At 35.0% G+C, this 19,871-nt stretch overlaps 1 protein-coding gene across 5 annotated transcripts in view; it reads left to right on the top strand.

Moving 5' to 3' along the window:
• The window catches only part of LOC138692030 (zinc finger protein 234-like), a 49,189-nt gene that overhangs the window by 18,345 nt on the left and 10,973 nt on the right, over positions 1-19,871 (top strand). For 2 of the 5 annotated variants that reach the window (XM_069814845.1, XM_069814844.1), the window contains exon 5: positions 18,627-18,721. In XM_069814845.1, coding sequence (XP_069670946.1) covers positions 18,627-18,721 — 95 coding nt within the window. Of the gene's footprint in view, positions 1-6,213; positions 7,134-11,642; positions 13,800-17,633; positions 17,721-18,626; positions 18,722-19,871 lie in introns of those variants that run through there. The other 3 variants (XM_069814842.1, XM_069814843.1, XM_069814846.1) reach the window with 3 other exon arrangements.

Genomic DNA, 19,871 nt, shown 5'->3' with positions numbered 1-19,871 from the left:
TGGTATGTTATGCATTTGTAAAATTAGCTTTCTGGCATGAGTGTGAAGTTTGTGAAACTTGGCTTCGCCTCGTGCCAAAAAGAGAATCTTTACGAACTTGTATCATAAAGAACTATTAGCATGCAGAAGTCTTTCAAATGCCAGTTTTGTAATAAAATGTATTTCTCTTCTTTAGAATATGTGTAATGGCGTTCACTCTTGTACACAGAAGTGTATGTCGCATTCGGTATGTTTCAAGACGCTTGTACTTAGCAGTATAAAATAAAGATGTTTGGTTGATCAACCCATTTTGATTCATGTTTCGCAGGAGAGAGCAACCAGATTTTTGGTTTGTTGCATCTCTTTTATAAAACGAAGATTGTTATAAATATTCGGCCCACTTGTGACAATTCAAGTAATGGATGGATGCTAGAGACCCCAGGGCTTTAGAAGGATTTAACGCTTGAAATTTAAAATTCTGCCTTTTATTTCCTGTGTAAAAATATAGGTATATGTGATCTGATTTACCTTTGCAACGAGATTTATTGTTGTATAGATATTGCAAATAACTTCTTAAATTTCAATTTTACAAAGAAAAAAAAAGTTTTATACAAAAACTATTGGAGATACACCATAGAATATGATACTAGTGTTTGAAAGAAGTTAGTTATTCAGACATACAGCTGTGACAGTAAACTTATTTTTTTTTAAATGCCACCCTATATTAAAATTTACATATTTCGATTCTCCTTTAAATTTTACGTGTGAATGCGTATAATAATTTTACCCATTCGCCCATTTCACGTCTCTTAACTATTTATTAAACTTGTTTCGTGGACTTGAAACTTGAGACAAATAAGTATCTAAAATCTTGTTGAGTAGGCCATAAAACTAAACAAAATACTGTCACCAACCAAACTTGACAACAGATCCTCAAAATAAAAATCATTCAAAGCCAAGCAATGTCCCTCTGTGTCACGGAAACAGTTCCTTGTCTACCTTACAGTTAAGGCTGGTTCACAATAAACCGGGAACGGAAACGACAACAAGAACGAAAGTATTGTTAAAATAAATGCATTTAAATTAGATCATTCATAGTAGTTAATGGTGAATACTCACATTTAAATACATTTATTTTAACAATATTTCCGCTCTCATACTCGTTGTCGTTTCCGTTCCCGGTTAATTGTGAACTAGCCTTTACATGACTGATCTGTTCCATCTCATATCTACAATGGACTGTTGGGATAATAAACTGGTTTCCAGGTTTGATCCTATGCTACTACCTGGATTCAAATCGCAATTTGTTCGATTTTGTAAATATTTGCAAGGTTTTCCCAAATGCAGCAGTGTTATAGCCGAGATTGCCAGGTTCAAATCCCGTCAGGAACAACGGCGTTTAACCCTTTGTTGCCGGACATAAGAAAAAATTAAAATAAATCCGTTTTCTTTGCTGAATGTTGTTAGAATATGAATTCTGAACATACAGTAATTTTTTTCAGAAATTTTTTATGTTTTATTTTTTTTTTTTCAATTTTTTTATTTTAAAAAAGGTCGTATTTCTATGTACAGTACTGTCAGTATCCTTGATGGATTTTATTTATCAGGTTGCACGTAATTTCTGGCAGTTTATTATTCTTCCAGGTCTTCCAGTATGCAAAATAAATCACGGTACTTCTAAGTACCGTCAGGCAACTAAGGGTTCTAGCATGCGTTCTTCTGGAGGTGAAATAAAGCTGTGGATCTTGTCTCGTAAATTTTTTCTCTTCTGCGGCTTCATTGCTTTCATGTACTCATGTTCAATGCCTATATTCTACATTATGGAAGTAAATCCCCCCCACCCGATTTGTATTACGTTATGGGTAATTCTTCCCAATAACTGAACCACTGTGAAGAAGCCTGAGCAAGTTCCTTACCCAAAGAATCACTCTGGCGATGCGATATAACAGGGTTTAAGGTTGGGGAAAACAGACTTAATTGTGCATGGCGGGACAATACCATGTTGAAAGTTGTATGTACTACAAGGCTCTTGACTCTGCGGCCTAAATGCAATGAACCTCTTCATGAACCTCCCAATGAAGGCACGTTGAGACTTCTGCAATATTTGTCCTCACTCTATGATGTATGTTATTCTTGTAGCAGGTTGCTTTTCCTGCGGAGTCCCAATACGTGTCTATTAGTTTGTCTCATTCTAGCCTACAAATGTATTGAAGGTTCTAACTAAAACAGATCTTATTGGAATTCGATTGCATGACAGCTTCACAGCATTCACATATTTAGATGTTGCTGGACATCTGTCTATCAGCTTTGGAGACTAGGCATACATAATCATACCTTTCTCATTAATTTCAATTTGTTTTTATTACCCAATTTAATAAACCCTATTTCACCCTGAGGTATATTAAGGTTATAGTTGGCATCAAAATACATATTTTATAACCAATAAACAATAGTAAAGTGATAATATAAAATAGTGGTCACAGTTACAATTCACATGAATTATGTAGAAGCATGTACATTAGTGAAAAAATGGCTCCTGTTAAAGATTAATGAGATGTTTGAGGAATAATCAATGTAAAAGGTATACAAGAATGTCTAACCAGCGAATAGGGATTATAAAGAATGGACACTGAGCGAATTTTCCTGTGTTTTGTTTCTCTGTGCGCCAGCGGCTAGTTCCACTTTCAAGCGCTAGAGGTAGTGTAATCGAGCATATGCTAAGATAATAATTGAGAATAGAGTTGAGACACAGGATCCAAACATCGCCTACCTTATTGCATAATCCAGTAACGCTTTGCTTCAAATAAATTCAAGTTAACAGCTTTTCCTTATTTCTCACTGACAAACTAGTTGTAATAATAATATTTTATATTTCAGATATCATAAATTATATTATAAAATAATATAATACATTATAAAATTAAGTATCGAATTCGTTTAATATTTGTATATAATATTAATATAGGTATAAGGTTTTACTTCTCGTAAGAGTTTTGTTTTTCCATTTTCAGCGCTATCAAATCATTACATATTTTAATTGTTGTAGGGGTTAACGTCTGAACTCTCATTATAAAGGAACTCTAGAGTCTAGACATCACAGTTAATGAAAGATTTATTATTTTATGGATCCAATTTATTTTATTTGAGTACATAATGTACCTAGATGTATTAATTATATGTATTATATTTCCGCTGTGTCGACTGCTAGCTGGTGTGATGTCAGCGCCAACTCTAGGGAGAAAGCAGAATCTGACGCTCTAGCTGGCTTGAAGGTCATTGAAATCGGTCCGGCTACATCAAAGGTACCGACGCGAAGTGTCCATTCTTTATAATCCCTATTCGCTGGTCTAACCGTTTCAGAGTAAATCACGATCTTAAAAAAATAATCAATAATAGATTAATAAAACAAAGTTTGAATTTCACTTTCAAATTAATACTTAATTCGTGAACAATGAAACAGTTAAGAGTAATAAAGAGATATTACAAGCAATGATTTACGGTTACAAGTTACATACATGATTCAGGAACAATTACAATAATTAAAATATAACACAAGTAATGACTTACAACTAAGGAATACCGAAATTCTTGAAGGGCAATATATATTGGTAGCGGCAATACAAAAGATTTAAAAACAAATGTAAACAGTATGGTAAAGGAATAGTAAAAAAAGTGACTTAAGATTACAAATTAAACACATTCTTTTTAAAGCAGTAGGTAACAACAAAGAGATACTAATAACAATACACTGACTGTAGTTATAGATTAAACACATTATTTTAAAAACAAACATGCAAAGGATCAGTAGCTAATTTCAGGCATTATATACATGGACCATGACTGTAATTCACATCTTCTTGACGTTATTTCGTATATTATTTCGTGTTTCAATCTATTTCAATTTGTAATTTGACACCAATCTTGGGAAGACCTCGTTTTTAAAATTTCTCTAAGCTTCCTTAGTCTTTTCACTCAGTTAATACCAGTACAGAATTTTTTTCATGTAACGTAATTTTACCATGGAATACGTCATTCCACACAGACTCAGGGGTCCTGTTAAGGATACTTTGTGAAACAAAAATACTTGCTGTAACTTGAGTATAAGCCAAAGAAGAATGCCAATTTTAAATCTAGTTAAATTATTATTAACCATTCAAACTTGTGTGACCACGCTCAATAAGGCCATCTCCCATCGATATGAGAATGAGGACGACGAAGTGACATATAAAATTTTTTACACGGTTGTGGATTTTGTTGTGTGTAACACATACCATAACATAAAACTATACCGAAACAGACCCATTACAATGCACTTTTTTATTGGGTTATTTTACGACGCTGTATCAACATCTAGGTTATTTAGCGTCTGAATGAAATGAAGGTGATAATGCCAGTGAAATGAGTCCAGGGTCCAGCACCGAAAGTTACCCAGCATTTGCTCGTATTGGGTTGAGGGAAAACCCAGGAAAAAACTCAACCAGGTAACTTGCCCCGACCGGGATTCCAACCCGGGCCAGACGCGCTGACCATTACTCCACAGGTGTGGACAGTGCATTTATTGTTACTTAGTTATCATTACAGTGGAGTTTTGCGAAGGCTTTGGAATAATAATAATAATGCTCAAAGTTTTGAATTCAAAATATATTGTATTAATTTGAAATTTAAAAAATATGATCGTGCATAAAAATGTTGTGTAGCCTATTATCGCCGCGCTCTCATGGTTAACATTTGGCAGGTATTATTGTTTTCAATTTCTTGTGTCGCCGCTCCAATCACTCTCCTCAATTCAAATATTGCAACCAATAAGCTGCTTCCAATATTAAATGACACCTACTTGTCTAATCCATGTGGACTAAAACTGAGGTTGCAATGTCTTGTGCTGAGGACGAACATTAAGGTACGTGATTAAATATTATTATTAAAAAGTTATTATTAAGAGTTAAGAATGTCAACGTACTCGTATATGAAATAATAATAATAATAATAATAATAATAATAATAATAATAATAATAATAATAATAATAATAATAATAATAGCCATTTAACAATATAACCAGTGCTTATTCTTATCGAGAAAGTAGACGTGACAACGTGACGCTTAGAGTGAAACCTACAGAGCACCAATCGGTCGGCAAAATTATGTTTTGAAAGCACACCGCACGTTATTGTATGATGCAACATGTTAAGCATGAGTCCGCGGCGATAATATACGTTTGTGAAGTGCAATACAAAATCTTGGGGTTGTAAAAACTACTTCCCAATTGTATTGTAATATACTATTCCGTGGCGAGCAGCTACTCAACATTATCTTGACATCGGAAGTATCTATGGATTTATACCATCTCTCGTTTGATTTGTTATCGCGAGTTCTGCGTTATTAATGTGGCAGTAGACACGTAGACAAACTTTGAATGAATTGCATTGAACAGTTACTACGTTTTCATGGAGTATTCAAGTCGATCTTAATACATTTCCCGTACTGAATACGATCCCTGTTTTCATGCAATTTTCGATCCGTATTGAAAACGATCTGAGTATGGAAGCTGAAGTTTCGAAAGTAGTTATGTTGGTTAACATGTCAACGACATCGACATCAGAGTGTTGGTCACTCTGTAGCCATTAGCTATGAACAATGTTGTTTTCCAAATGAGGCGCATGAAAACTTATTATTCTGACTTTTAATGGATAATGCTAATATTGACTGACTTTTAGGAAAAGACGAAATATTATGTTTTACAACATTCTTTTTAAAATACATATTCTCATCGCTGTTGATAAAACAGCTGACACATCAAATGGATGGCTGGATGAATGGATGGATAGATAGATAGATAGATAGATAGATAGATAGATAGATAGATAGATAGATAGATAGATAGATAGATGGATGGATGGATGGATGGATGGATGGATGGATGGATGGATGGATGGATGGATGGATGGATGGATGGATAGATAGATAGATAGATAGATAGATAGATAGATAGATAGATAGATAGATAGATAGATAGATAGATAGATAGGTTAGATTAGATTAGGATAGATAGATAGATAGATAGATAGATAGATAGATAGATAGATAGATAGATAGATTAGATAGATTAGATTAGATTTAGATAGATAGATAGATAGATAGATAGATAGATAGATAGATAGATAGATAGATAGATAGATAGATAGATAGATAGATAGATAGATTAGAATTAGGTAGATAGATTAGATTAGATTAGATTTAGATAGATAGATAGATAGATAGATAGATAGATAGATAGATAGATAGATAGATAGATAGATAGATAGATAGATAGATAGATAGATAGATAGATAGATAGATAATTTTATTAGCCGTAGGAGTACAAACAAATGAAGATCGATCACGCGCTTAGCGTATTACATACATATTGCCCTCGCTGTTGGTAAAACAGCTGACAGATCAAAGAAATGAAGATCGATCACGCGCTTAGCGTATTACATACATATTGCCCTCGCTGTTGGTAAAACAGCTGACACATCAAACAAATGAAGATTGATCATGCGCTTAGCGTATTACATACATATTGCCCTCGCTGTTGGTAAAACAGGTGACAGATCAAAGAAATGAAGATCGATCACGCGCTTAGCGTGTTACATACATATTGCCCTCGCTGTTGGTAAAACAGCTGATACATCAAACAAATGAAGATTGATCATGCGCTTAGCGTATTGCAACGAGTTAGAATCTCTCGTCTAACTCGTTGGTGTATTGAGATCGTATTGAATAGGCCTACGATACCCGTTTCCGTGGAACTCAATTCGAATTGAATACGATCTGATCCCACTTTTTAGGTGTATTGACCTTGAGACTCAGATCGAATTGAATCCCCGTTTTCATGAAGATTTAAATACGGTAAATGTATTGAGATCCATCTTAATAGTCCACGAAAACGTAGTATATAATTTTTTAACTGTCACGGCTTCCTAAATGTAGTGAGCTATGTTGAAATCATTTTTTCTTCTGGGAGCAGCATTATTCAGTTTTCGCGATGGGGTGGCTATACTGTCCAGGATCTGATACATCGTAAAAATTCTGAGTTTATAGCGGTGAACTGTATTATGTTACTAGTAGATTCTAACAGAGGAAAGTCAACATTATTTAGAGGAGTCGAAAGGAAAGGTAAAACGTAATATTCTATAATACTTGTGCTGTTTAACGTTAAAGACAAGCTTATGAAAATTCATAAAGCAGTGAAGTTTTCCGAAAGGGTATAAGAAAAGCCTAAACTAGTGCTGAGGCAGTCCCTTTGATATTTCTCTTATACATCTTGCATATACGAATCTGTGACAGGTTAGGTTTGGTTAGGGTTAAATGAGCGTTGAGCGGATTCCGCCGATTTTGGAATAGACACCGACGCACTTAGGTTAGGTTAGTTTAGGCTTTTATTATCCCGTCAAGATGAAGGTGAAAGCGATTGAGTGTGATTTTTTGTTTTCTATGTTGGCAGTTCAAGTACGTTGGTGTCTATTCCAAAATCGGCGGAATCCGCTCAACGCTCGTTTCACCTTGGTTAATTCAGGTTTTGGCAGTGTATCGACATCCTACACAATGTAACGAATATTACACACTTTTCTCATTGCCAATGTGGCACTATAAAGCAATTTTCAACACTTTTATCATAGTCACAACACATTTTTGAATTCTTATTGAACTGTGTTTGTACTTTTTATTATTTTGGCGACACTGAAATCCCCTCCCCTCTCTCCCTCAAATCGGTCATATTTATGAAATATGGGTGTGTTCTTCATTCACGCACGACGATTTTGGTATAGCTCTCGCAGGTAATCACATTCAGTTTTCAGTTCTCCATAATATAAATCCAAGGCATTTGCGAGATATTTTAGCAATTTCCTATAGCGCTAAGTACATAATGGCGGCCTTTTATTATACTTTGCATATACGGTCAATAGCATCTCCACAAAAAATCCATTATAAATTCAACGCGTTCCATTTCCGAAATCACGGGAACTACTTCAGCGCTAGTTTCACCACTTTCAAAGTACGGTAATTAAGAATATTTTGTAGTGAATTTTTGAAATAGATTATTCATAATTTTTGTGACATTATTGCTACTGGTGTGTATAATGTGATAGATTAGTGCAGTTGGGAGTTCCTGGTGGTCTTTTCTGAAGGTTAATAGTATAGCCATATATCTCAAGAGTACACTGTGTATTTTTGTTTCATTTTATTTATTATATTCCATTTATCTTAACATCAGCATTGAAGTTCTAAGATGCGGAACATGCCAAGAGTTACACAATTTCTTGTGGAGTTGAGGTGAGGCCGAGTATTTGCCATAGAGTACCTGACATTTGCCTTACGGTTGGGGAAATCTCGGCAAAAACTTAGGCTGGAATCTAATCCAAGCCCGAGCACAGCTCCTCATCAACAGGCAATTGGTATTACAGCCCGGATGTTTAGGCCTAGGCATTTATAACATCTACAATAGCCAGGCAAAAAAGGCAATAAAAACGTGAAAAAGAAGACACAATAATCTTTGAAAAAAGGCATTATGAATTAAAAAAAGACATAATATATTTTAGTAATGAATTTAAATTATATCAACATAACTCACATATTTACTTCGTAGGTGACTTATAAAACCTCAGTCGTAACATTTGATTTACAATGCAATTTGTGAGGTTCGATAAGATATTACAAATTAAGACTCTACATTGAAGAATTTATAATATTACAGTGAATTTCCTTTCAAAGAATATGGTTTCTTTACCATTAATTGTCTGCTTACCGTTATATGCCTGAAATAAGGCAAAATAGAGGTCTAAATGACAAGAAAACAGAGTAAAGTTGACCACAAAGTTAATTAAAATTGAATTGCTTTTTTAAACAGGCAGCGTTTGAAAAGAAGACTTGACTTCAATTATACATTTTCAACATCTCAGCGAATTTCTTCAATTATGTGACGTACTATTTCACAGAGTTATAATGCCAACAATAGCATTTCGATTGACAAAGATTTACACAATGAAGAAAGTTTTACATATATAGGACAGCCAAACAATACATAAGATGATGTTTTTATTCAAGCCCTTCATTCTCCACTTAGCCTTTTTTGTCACGTGTTCATAACACTTACAAATTCCCATTATTTAAAATATACATTTTTTATTCGTCAATAATAAATTTGGTGACAAACTTCACTTCAAAGAAACTGCTTCTTAAAGCATTTTTAATTGTGTAATTATTTGTTTAATTTAAAAATATAATATAAACGACATAAAATATATAAATACATTTAAATAATACAAGCGACATTGAAATTATGAGGCCCAATAACAAAAAAAAAAAAAACATGTGTAACTATTACTGTAATTTCAGAAATAACCAAGAAAATACACTAAAAAAGAAGATACGGAAAGTATTGTCTAATTTGCAGTCATCCTTCACATGTAACGTCAAGTGAGATTGGCCTTTCATGAAGAGTGATATAATAGAGATCTGATTGTTTTCACGAAATATAATTTTAATTTCTGTGATTTATTTAATGTAAATTGTTATTCAATTATAAATTAAAAGAGAATGTTTTATGTAATGAGCAATACATGTTTTAAGTAATGAATAAAAATAATTTAACAAAGTTCTATCAGCACTTAGAACCTTGTGTCACTCTGAAAATTCATTATGGAATGCCATAGTTCTAACTGCAAAATTAAATATTCTAAATGAAATGAATAAGTGATCAAATTAGGCTATGAAAGTGTGTAATTATAAGTTTATTGCTTTAAGATGCCTTACGTAATATTTCATAAGTATAAGAAACTAAATGTTCATATTACAATAAATTGAAACTTTGAAGCTCTGTATCACAAAAGTGTGGAAGAAGCAGTTAGAACCTTGTCAAACCAAGGCCACGATATATAATACAGAGAGGGGTGTGTTTTACAGGTAAAACCAAATGCTGTGTACCTCGTTTTAATCGTGACAACGTTTTTTAGTTCTTTTAAACATTCTGATTATTGTATTATGTGTCTGTTCTGTAAAGAATTTTAGATAAGGGCGCAAATAGCCATAGATGCTGACACGCCCTTTTTAAACCCCACTAACTAAAACCAAATGCACACTGACAGTGGTAGATTTTGGTGCGTGGCCGACATAGATGTGATTGGGAAAGTCGGTCGTAGTCTACAGTTAAACTGGTTGTACTCTGAAGTGAAAACATTGACAACTTACATTAATATAGCTCCTAGTCTATGTTCCCCACCCCTTGAATAGTCACTTTTATAATCGTTGCTGATGCCATATAGTGTACCCCTTCTCTGTTTCACTTCTATGTTTGCTCTTCAGATTGCACAATATAAGAGACATTTTAGAATTTGAAGTAATGAACTAAAATTGTAGATTTACAGAAAATACCACACTTACTGTCACAAATAAATTTTAATCGTTAAGTACTATGGATCATCTGCTAGACCGCTCCTTGTTTTCCCCCTTCTATATTTATCTCATCTTCAAGCCAATGCCTCTGTTACTTTGTTTACCCAGCGAATAGGGATTATAAAGAATGGACACTTCGTGTCGGTACCTTTGAGGTAGCCGGACTGATTTCAATGGCCTTGAAGCCAGCTAGAGCGTGAGATTCTGCTTTTTCCCTAGAGTTGGTGCTGACATTACACCAGCTAGCAGTCGACACAGCGGAAATATAACACATATAATTAATACATCTAGGTACATTATGTATTCAAATAAAATAAATTGGATCCATAAAATAATAAATCCGTCATTAGCTGTAATGTCTAGGCTAATGAGAGAGAGAGTTGAGACGTTGACCCTAACAACAATTAAAATATGTAATGATTTGATAGCGCTGAAAATGGAAAAACAAAACTCTTATGTGAAGTAAAACCACATACCTATATTATATTATATACAAATAATAAACGAATTTGATACTTAATTTTGTAATGTATTATATTATTTTATAATTTAATTTATTATATCTGAAATATAAAATAATGTTATTACAACTAGTTTGTCACTGAGAAATAAGGAAAAGCTGTTAACTTGAATTTCTTTGAAGCAAAGCGTTACTGGATTATGAAATAAGGTAGGCGATGTTTGGATCCTGTGTCTCAACTCTATTCTCAATTATTATCTTAGCCTATGCTCGATTACACTAACCTCTAGCGCTTGAAAGTAGAACTAAACGCTGGTGCACAGAGAAACAAAACACAGAAAAATTCGCTGTGTCCATTCTTTATAATCCCTATTCGCTGGTGTACCCCTTCTCTATTTTTCTTCTGTTTGCTCTCAGTTTGTATAATATAAGAGACATTTTAAAATTTGGAAGTAATGAACTAAAATTGTAGATTTACAGGAAATACTACATTTACTGTCACAAATAAATTTTAATCCTTAAGTACTATGAACCATCTGCTAGACCGCTCCTTGTTTTCCCTCTTCTATATTTATCTCATCTTCAAGCCAATGTCTACCTTTCAGTTCTCGAGAAGCAGCATCTCGAGAAGGTCACGCGAGTTATCTCAATTTTTTCTCAAGTGATACTCAGTTCAGTTTGTTTGAAGAGGTCACACAGTCGTTCTATAGTAGTTGCGTGCGTGTATTTCACATGTTTTCGTTATTTATTTTAATTTTTCGGATTGTTGTTAGGTATAACGGTCATCTCTACATGTAAACATGGCGGGAAAAGCAGGACTTTCTAAGCAGCGTGGTTTAAGTGCTGCAGATCCTGATTTCGAAACATCACTTCATGTAAATGTGGCGGAAAAAGCAGGACCTTCTAGGCAACGTGGTTTCGAAACAAATGTACGGGAACTTTTGCATGAAAACTTTCATGACAGTGATGATGATGATGACCCTGATTTTGAAATTGTTAGTGGTCACGACTCAGAATCGGAACAAGAAGCTGACCAGAATGACGACAGCCATGAAGAAGAATCTACTGAAGATGGTCCGAGAGAAGAGTACTTCTATGGGAAAAATAAATGTTTCAAATGGGCAAAAGAACCGCCACCTTCTAGTGTAAGAACCAGACGACATAATGTCATCATACAACTTCCTGGATTGCGACCGACAGCTGAAATTCTAGGAGAAAATCCCGACCCCGTAGATGTATTGGGACTGCTGTTTACCCAGGATATGCTTGAAGAAATCATTCTGTGGACAAATGTGAAAATCGGTAAGCTGAGAACATTTTATGCTAATAAAAACTTGTCTTGCCTTCATGATGTTGACCTAGTAGAATTAAAAGCTTGGATTGGACTGATGGTTTACACTGCCATCTTCAAGTCTGGAAACGAATCGATTCACAGCTTCTTTGCAACTGATGGAACAGGGCGTGATGTATTCCGATGTACTCTGTCTATGAAGAGATTCTTGTTCCTACTAACTGCTTTACAATTTGACAATCCAGATGACCGAGAGGAAAGGAAAAAAGAAGAGAGGACGGCAGCGATTTCAAAAATATTTGAGCTCTTCATTGAGAACAGCCAGATTTGCTATTCTCCAGGTGCATCTGTATGCGTTGACGAAATACTTGTACCATTTCGTGGAAAATGTATGTTCAGAATGTATATGCCCAAAAAGCCAGCCAAATATGGATTGAAAGTTCAGTGCTTGACTGACGCACGAACAAACTATCTTTATAGTGCTTATATTTACTCTGGCAAAGGCAGTGATGGGAAAACCCTTTCGGATCAGGAAAAATCACTAAGTATTCCTTCGCAAGCTATATTGAGGCTTGTGAAACCTATTGAGAATACTGGGAGGAATGTTACTGGTGATAACTGGTATACTTCAGTTGAAGCAGTGAATGAACTTTCGGAAAGAGGTCTGACATACGTTGGAACCATGAAGAAAAATAAAAAAGAGATCCCGCGTTGCTTTCTTCCAAATAAATCACGAGACGAGAAGTCGAGCATTTATGGCTTCACTGAAGACATGACACTGGTTTCCTTTGTGCCCAAGAAGTCCAAAGCTATTATAATACTATCTTCGATGCATCATACAAGTGACATCGACCCAGACACAGGAAAACCCGAAATAATCATGTACTACAACATGACCAAAAGTGGTGTAGACGGTCTCGACCAAAAATGTGCCAACTACACATCAAGTCGCAGGACAAGAAGATGGCCCATGGCAATATTTTTTACACTTGTGGATGTTGCCTGTGGTGTCAACTCTTACGTCTTACATCAGGCTTACCCAAAATCAGAAGTGTTGACACGTCTGGATTTCATGAAGACACTGGCAAGGAGTCTCATCAGCCCTCATATGCAACGCAGATTGTACGCAGAACATCTTCCTCGAGAGCTGAGTTTCTCTATCAAAAGGATACTTAAAATAGAAGATGAGCCTCAGGTGCAACAGGAGGACTTCTTTGAGAAGAGAAAAACATGCGCCTTCTGTCCTCCACGTTTGAAGAGAAAAACCAAATATCCATGCTCTCGATGTGGCGTTCCTATTTGCTTGGAGTGCTCCAGGAAAATTTGTGTGAGGTGTATCCACAAAGATTGAGTGGTCTTATGAAGGAGTGCAATGTTGTAAAAGGTGTTACGCAGTTTAATTTTTGAAAACTGGAGAGTGAAAGTATGTTTTTATACTGTAAATATGTTTTGTTCCAGAAAATTGAACAATAATTGAACAAAATATTTCACTGACATATTGAAATGTAGTAATTATTAGCATTATATTCGGATTCTTATTATTTTGACAATATAAAAACATAACAATCGTTAATATCTTTAAAAATGAGAACGTTGAAAAAAACAGCAAGTCGTTATTGCTTTTTTTTTTGTTATTTGTATTGTTTGTAGCTGTTTTAGACTTTAAATTTTCCAAACGACATAAATTTACAAATTGTAATATTCTGTAGTTACGTATCATTGTTTTATATGCTGCAAATCATGGCCTTGTTTGACAAGGTTCTAACTAACAAAATTGTCAAGAATTAGTTTTTCATTTGTAATCATTCCTTGTAATTAAAATGTGCCTGAGTGAAAAGTACAACAGAGTCCGTATAGGTCAGTTTCTGTCAGATGTTTTTCCAATTCACTGTGGGCTAAAGCTAGGAGGTGCACTATCACCTTTACTTTTTAACTTTGCTCTAGAGTATGCCATTAGGAAAGTCCAGGATAACAGAGAGGGTTTGGAATTGAACGGGTTACATCAGCTGCTTGTCTATGCGGATTACGTGTATATGTTAGGAGAAAATCTACAAATGATTAGGGAAAACACGGGAATTTTACTGGAAGCAATTAAAGAGATAGGTTTGGAAGCAAATCCTGAAAAGACAAAGTATATGATTATGTTTTGTGAGGGAATATTGTACGAAATGGAATTATAAAAATTGGAACTTTATCCTATGAAGAGGTAAAAAAATTCAAATACCTGGGAGCAACAGTAACAAATATAAATGTAACGCGGGAGGAAATTAAACGCAGAATAAATATGGGAAATGCGTGTTATTATTCGGTTGAGAAGCTTTTATCATCCAGTCTGCTGTCAAAAAATCTGAAAGTTAGAATTTAAGAAACAGTTATAGTACCGGTTATTCTTTATGTTTGTGAAACTTGGACTCTCACTTTGAGAGAGGAACATAGGTTAAGTGTGTTTGAGAATAAGGTGCTTAGGAAAATATTTGGGGCTAAGCGGGATGAAGTTACAGGAGAATGGAGAAAGTTACACAACACAGAACTGCACACATTGTATTCTTCACCTGACATAATTAGGAACATTAAATCCAGACGTTTGAGATGGGCAGGACATGTAGCATGTATGGGCGAATCCAGAAATGCATATAGAGTGTTAGTTGGCAGGCCGGAGGGATAAAGACCTCTGGTGAGGGTGAGACGTAGGTGGGAGGATAATATTAAAATGGATTTGAGGGAGGTGGGCTTATGTGAGGGTGGCAATGAACCTCCGGGTTCCCTAAAAGCCAGTAAGTAAGCAAGCATTTTCTGTTCCTGGAAATTGAACAATAATTGAATAATGTATGTCACTGGCATGTTGAAATATAGTAAATATTAGTATTATATGCGGAACTATTATTTTGACAATATAAAACGTGATAATCGTTTAATACGTTTAAAAATGAAAATGTTGAGAAAAGCAGCAAGTCATTAGTGCATTTTTTTGTTATTTCTATTGTTTGTAACTGTTCTAGACTATTTAAATTTTCTACGATTTAAATTGACATGTTATGATATTCTGTAGTCCTGTATCAATAGTCAGTATGCTGTACATAATAAATTATTCATAAATCTAGATCTCATAGACCCCTCCAGTCCACGCCTGTGGAGTAACGGTTAGAGCGTCTAGCCGCGAAACCAGGTGGCCTGGGTTCGATTCCCGGTCGTTGCAAGTTACCTGGTTGGGATTTTTTCAGGGGTTTTCCCTCAACCCAATATGAGCAAATGGTGGGTAACTTTCGGTACTGGACCCCGGTCTCATTTCATCGGCATTATCACCTTCATCTCATTCAGATGCTACATAACCTAAGATGTTGATAAAGCGTCGTAAAATAACCTACTAATATGAAAAAAATAGACCGCAAAAAACCCAATCAGATAATCAGCCCAAGAGGGGATCGAACCCGCGCCCGAGCGCAACTTCGGACCTGCAGGCAAGCACCTTAACCGACTGATTCATTTCATTCATTCATTTATTTTATTCCATAGATCTTACATGAGCAATGAAGCTTTAAGATGTGGAACAAGTCAACATTTTACAATATTACAATTACAATTTTTACAGTTTTACAATTTAGTAGTTTTCTACAATTTTTACAATTTTGTGCAATTTTTACAATATTTTGACGAGATGTAGTGTGATGAGGTGAGGTCCGAGGATTCGCCAAAATATTACCCGGCATTTGCCTTTTGGTTGGGGAAAACCTCGGAAAAACCCAACCAGGTAATCAAATCAAAGGGGTTGATGCCGAGGACTCACCATAGACCATCTCAGTCCCACGGCTGAGCCATGCTGGTGGCCGGTTTGGTTAGTTTAGGCTTTTGTTATGCTTAACACAGGCCTATACGATCAACTGCATCTTCACAAAAAGTCCCTTATAGATTCAACAGTTTTCACTTCCAATATCACCGGAACTTTTTCAGCACTAGTTTCACCTGATTCTTCAGCCTTTACAGCTGGTTTTCGAAACTGGATACGGTACCGTTATCTAGCTCCCTAAATTCATCACGATGCTGGGTGGGTGGGTACTGGTCCACTACACTGGCCGAAATCATGAAAAAATTTCTTCCCTTTGATTCAAAGGAGCGCTCATTCCATAACGCGAGTCCAAAATGCCTTATTCAGACCATGATGTTATGATTGATGATAGCTCTGACTGTATCCGTTAGCATCAATTTCGTTCTTTTGTCCATTGAGGAGATATTAGGGAAAATACTTTCTCAGCACTTCCATTGTGACTTGGGATAAATAAATAGAATTGACATATTTTAAAGAGTTCTGAAAAAGTTTCAGTGCTCGCAGAATTATTGGAATTGAAGAATTTGCACCATTGTTTATCTAAACTTAAATTTTTGTCAAAATTAACATGATTGGCATATCTTTGTACATTGCAGAATAAAATTGATAAAATAGCTTAGAATCCTTAATAGTGACATTTTTAGAGTGTAAGAATTCAATGCATATCAATAGATCATCATATTTTATGTTTATGTACTCCAGTTTCAACCACTGAAAGCAGTTAAATTATTTGATAGGTTTTCACCATTTGTTTAGATCTTCTATGCATAATATCGCACATTATTCAATATTCGTATGGATTCTAGTTGAAATTCAATTTTTTTAAATGCCTCCCAGACAGGATAAAGTGATTAAAAGAATAGAATATCTCCTCCTTTTTCCGGACGAATGGTAACCCTACTGGGGGGTGTGGGGTGAAATCTAAAATGCAATTAAGCCTGGTTTCAGACTTTGTCCTCAATATCTAAATTGACGTGCTTTTTGTTTAAATTGAATTCAACTTCAATAATTAGTTATTTAGACTGGGAAGTTTTGAAATGAAAGCCCTGTATGTCGAATTACAAACAAGGTCCAAAATACTTGCTTGATCTAATTACAACAGGTGTAGGAAACGAAAAGTTGTTCGTTTTTTTTCTTTCGAAGTTATGGTGACTATTGAATTTGTAGGATGAATTTACGATATTGGCCAGTAACCTTAAAATCAACCCATCACAGTTGTGTTTCTTGATAAGACGCTTTATAAGGAAGCGACTTGTTTTTGTTTACCGAGATTTACATGTAATATTTGCTTGATATCTTTTGTTGAGTAGTATTGGAATGTAACTGTTTAAATTTAAGTTTAAATTACCATTATTATATGTATTATTGCTGTTATTTTCACTTTTCTCTACTCTGTAATTACATTGTTAAATAAATAAATAAATAAGACTCCTCGTACAATATCGAACATGTAATCGCACTAGTATGAAGTGATTACGTCATCACTCACTGTTAACGTCAGATTCAAACAAGTAATAAATAAATAAATGTCTGTAAAAACCTTTCGTGTTGTTATTCTGTCAATGTAACATTTCAGCTTATCTTACTTTCGAGGTTAAATATTGTTGTTTCGTATTTCGATCTGAGTAGTTGGCAATAGTATTTAATATGCCGTGATAGCAATTGTTTTTTAATTGAATTACAAGGAAACATAATAATGTCTTATTGCAGTGTTTTATAATAATTGTTATCGTTTACGTAAGTAATTCGGTTTTGCAGGTTGTTTAATTTTATTTCTTGAATAATATTATTTTATTGCACTCGTGGTTTCACCTTATGAACAAAATTTCACTTGCCTTTCGTGCTCATGAAATTATCAGTGAGATGAAACAGCACTCGTGCAATTATTACAGATAATTTAGTAATAAACTTCAGTTACTGTAGTGATAAAAAAATAATGTGCCAGTATCCCTAGGAAGGTTATGATAGCCACCGGCGTGGCTCTTACCTTCCGGTCTGAAGTTGCGTTCGGGCGCGGGTTCGAGCCCCGCTTGGCTGATTATCAGGTTGGTTTTTTTCCGAGGTTTTCCCCAAATGTAAGGTGAATGCTAGGTAATCTACGGCGAATCCTCAGCCTCATCTCGCCAAATACGATCTCGCTATCATCAATCTCATCGACGCTAACCTTGTAGTTGATACAGCGTCGTTAAATAACCAACTAAAAAAAAAAGGTTATGATAACAAATATCCTGCAAACATCGTATCAACTAATACCCTATATCTTTCATACTAGTCGGCCTGATTGGCACAGTTGGTATAGCGCTGGCCTTCTATGCCCGAGGTTGCGGGTTCGATACCGGGCCAGGTCGATGGCGTTTAAGTGTGCTTAAATGCGTCAGGCCCATGTCAGTAGATTTACTGGCATGTAAAAGAACTCCTGCGGGTCAAAATTCCGGCACACCGGCGACGCTGATATAACCTCGGCAGTTGCGAGCGTCGTTAAATAAAACATAACCTTTAACCTTCTTGCATACTTATGCGTAGCTGCTAAATTAACATTGGACATGTTTCCACGTTTCAGTAAAGTATGTTCAGTTGTTTCTAACAAATTTTCACAACTTACATTTTGAGAATAAATATCAGTTTCTTAATCACCTTTTCCAGTTGTGATGGATGTTGTCAAGAGAGAACCTGAGGCCGACCCATTGGCTACCGAAACATGTGACAGCACAGATAAGGAGAGGGAGGTTTTATTAGAGGTAAGTCGCAAGTTATTTCCATCTTATCTTGGTGATGTTGTAGTAAACAGCCAAAACAGTTAATATTTCCTCAATTGAATTAGGTGGCGGATCGATTACAATCGATAGTGACGTCAAAAATGACGAGATTGGAAAGTTATGCGTTTCCCCCACCCCCTGTTCTCTCCTGTCACCATATTCTTTGTCTTCCTCTTCTCATCTCTTCCCACCGTTTTCTCTTAAATGTTTTTCTTTTAATTTTCAATATATCATCTATTTATGATTATAGTTCTAATTAATTTTATTCTATATTAAACCCACATTAAATATTTTATTTGTCTTGGAGTGATTTTAGTTCAGAATCACTTACCATTCAACTTTTCTTTACATCAGTCTACCATTTAAACTATTTACCCCGTTGTCGTAGTTTGATGATTAACCAAAATATTTCTATAATGGTTATCTTATATGTTAACTTACTGATGTATAATTCTCATAACTAGCTAGAAAGTTGATGCAGTTGCGTACATTTTTCCATTGGTTGTAATTAATTACTGATTAATTATTACGAATCATCAACATTTGAGCTTAACAAACCAAATTTTATATTGCATATATTTTCGCTTTTCCTTTATAAATGCATAGGCTAATATTTCATGATATTTATATTATTGTGGTATGCTTTCGCGTTTAATGTCATTAAAGCTGATTTTATGTTGCATAAGAATGCGGAGTTTGAGTGTAATTATTATAATTATTTGTAATAGGAAAGTATTGAAAGTTTCGCGGCACACCTAGCGAATCTCACAGCCACTCTCAACTATAAATCATTGTTTTACAAGCAAAACACTTTAAGTGAAAAATATTATTTCTGTAAAACAGGCGTTTCAAAGTTATTGACAAAACTGAATCTTCAAGATATTATTATAATCCCTTCGCTTTTATTTCCGGCAGCCAATCACGTTGCAGGTCGGCTGCATTTAAACGTGTGCGTCTTGTGATTCGTTGATTATGACGTTATACATTTCCTAATGCTCGATAAATAATATAATCACCCGCCATTTTGGCTCTTTCGTTGGCGTTCGCAGAAAGCACACGAGGACGTTATTTGCCGCTTAATTATTTGCTGAATTACAGTGCGTTTGATTTATTATCGTAGGAGCTACATATA

Source organism: Periplaneta americana, chromosome 16 (assembly GCF_040183065.1).
Source record: "Periplaneta americana isolate PAMFEO1 chromosome 16, P.americana_PAMFEO1_priV1, whole genome shotgun sequence".
Classification (NCBI taxonomy): Eukaryota; Metazoa; Arthropoda; class Insecta; order Blattodea; family Blattidae; genus Periplaneta; species Periplaneta americana.
The sequence above is the reverse complement of the archived record's forward strand: the minus strand, read 5'-3'. Positions and strand labels throughout refer to the sequence as shown.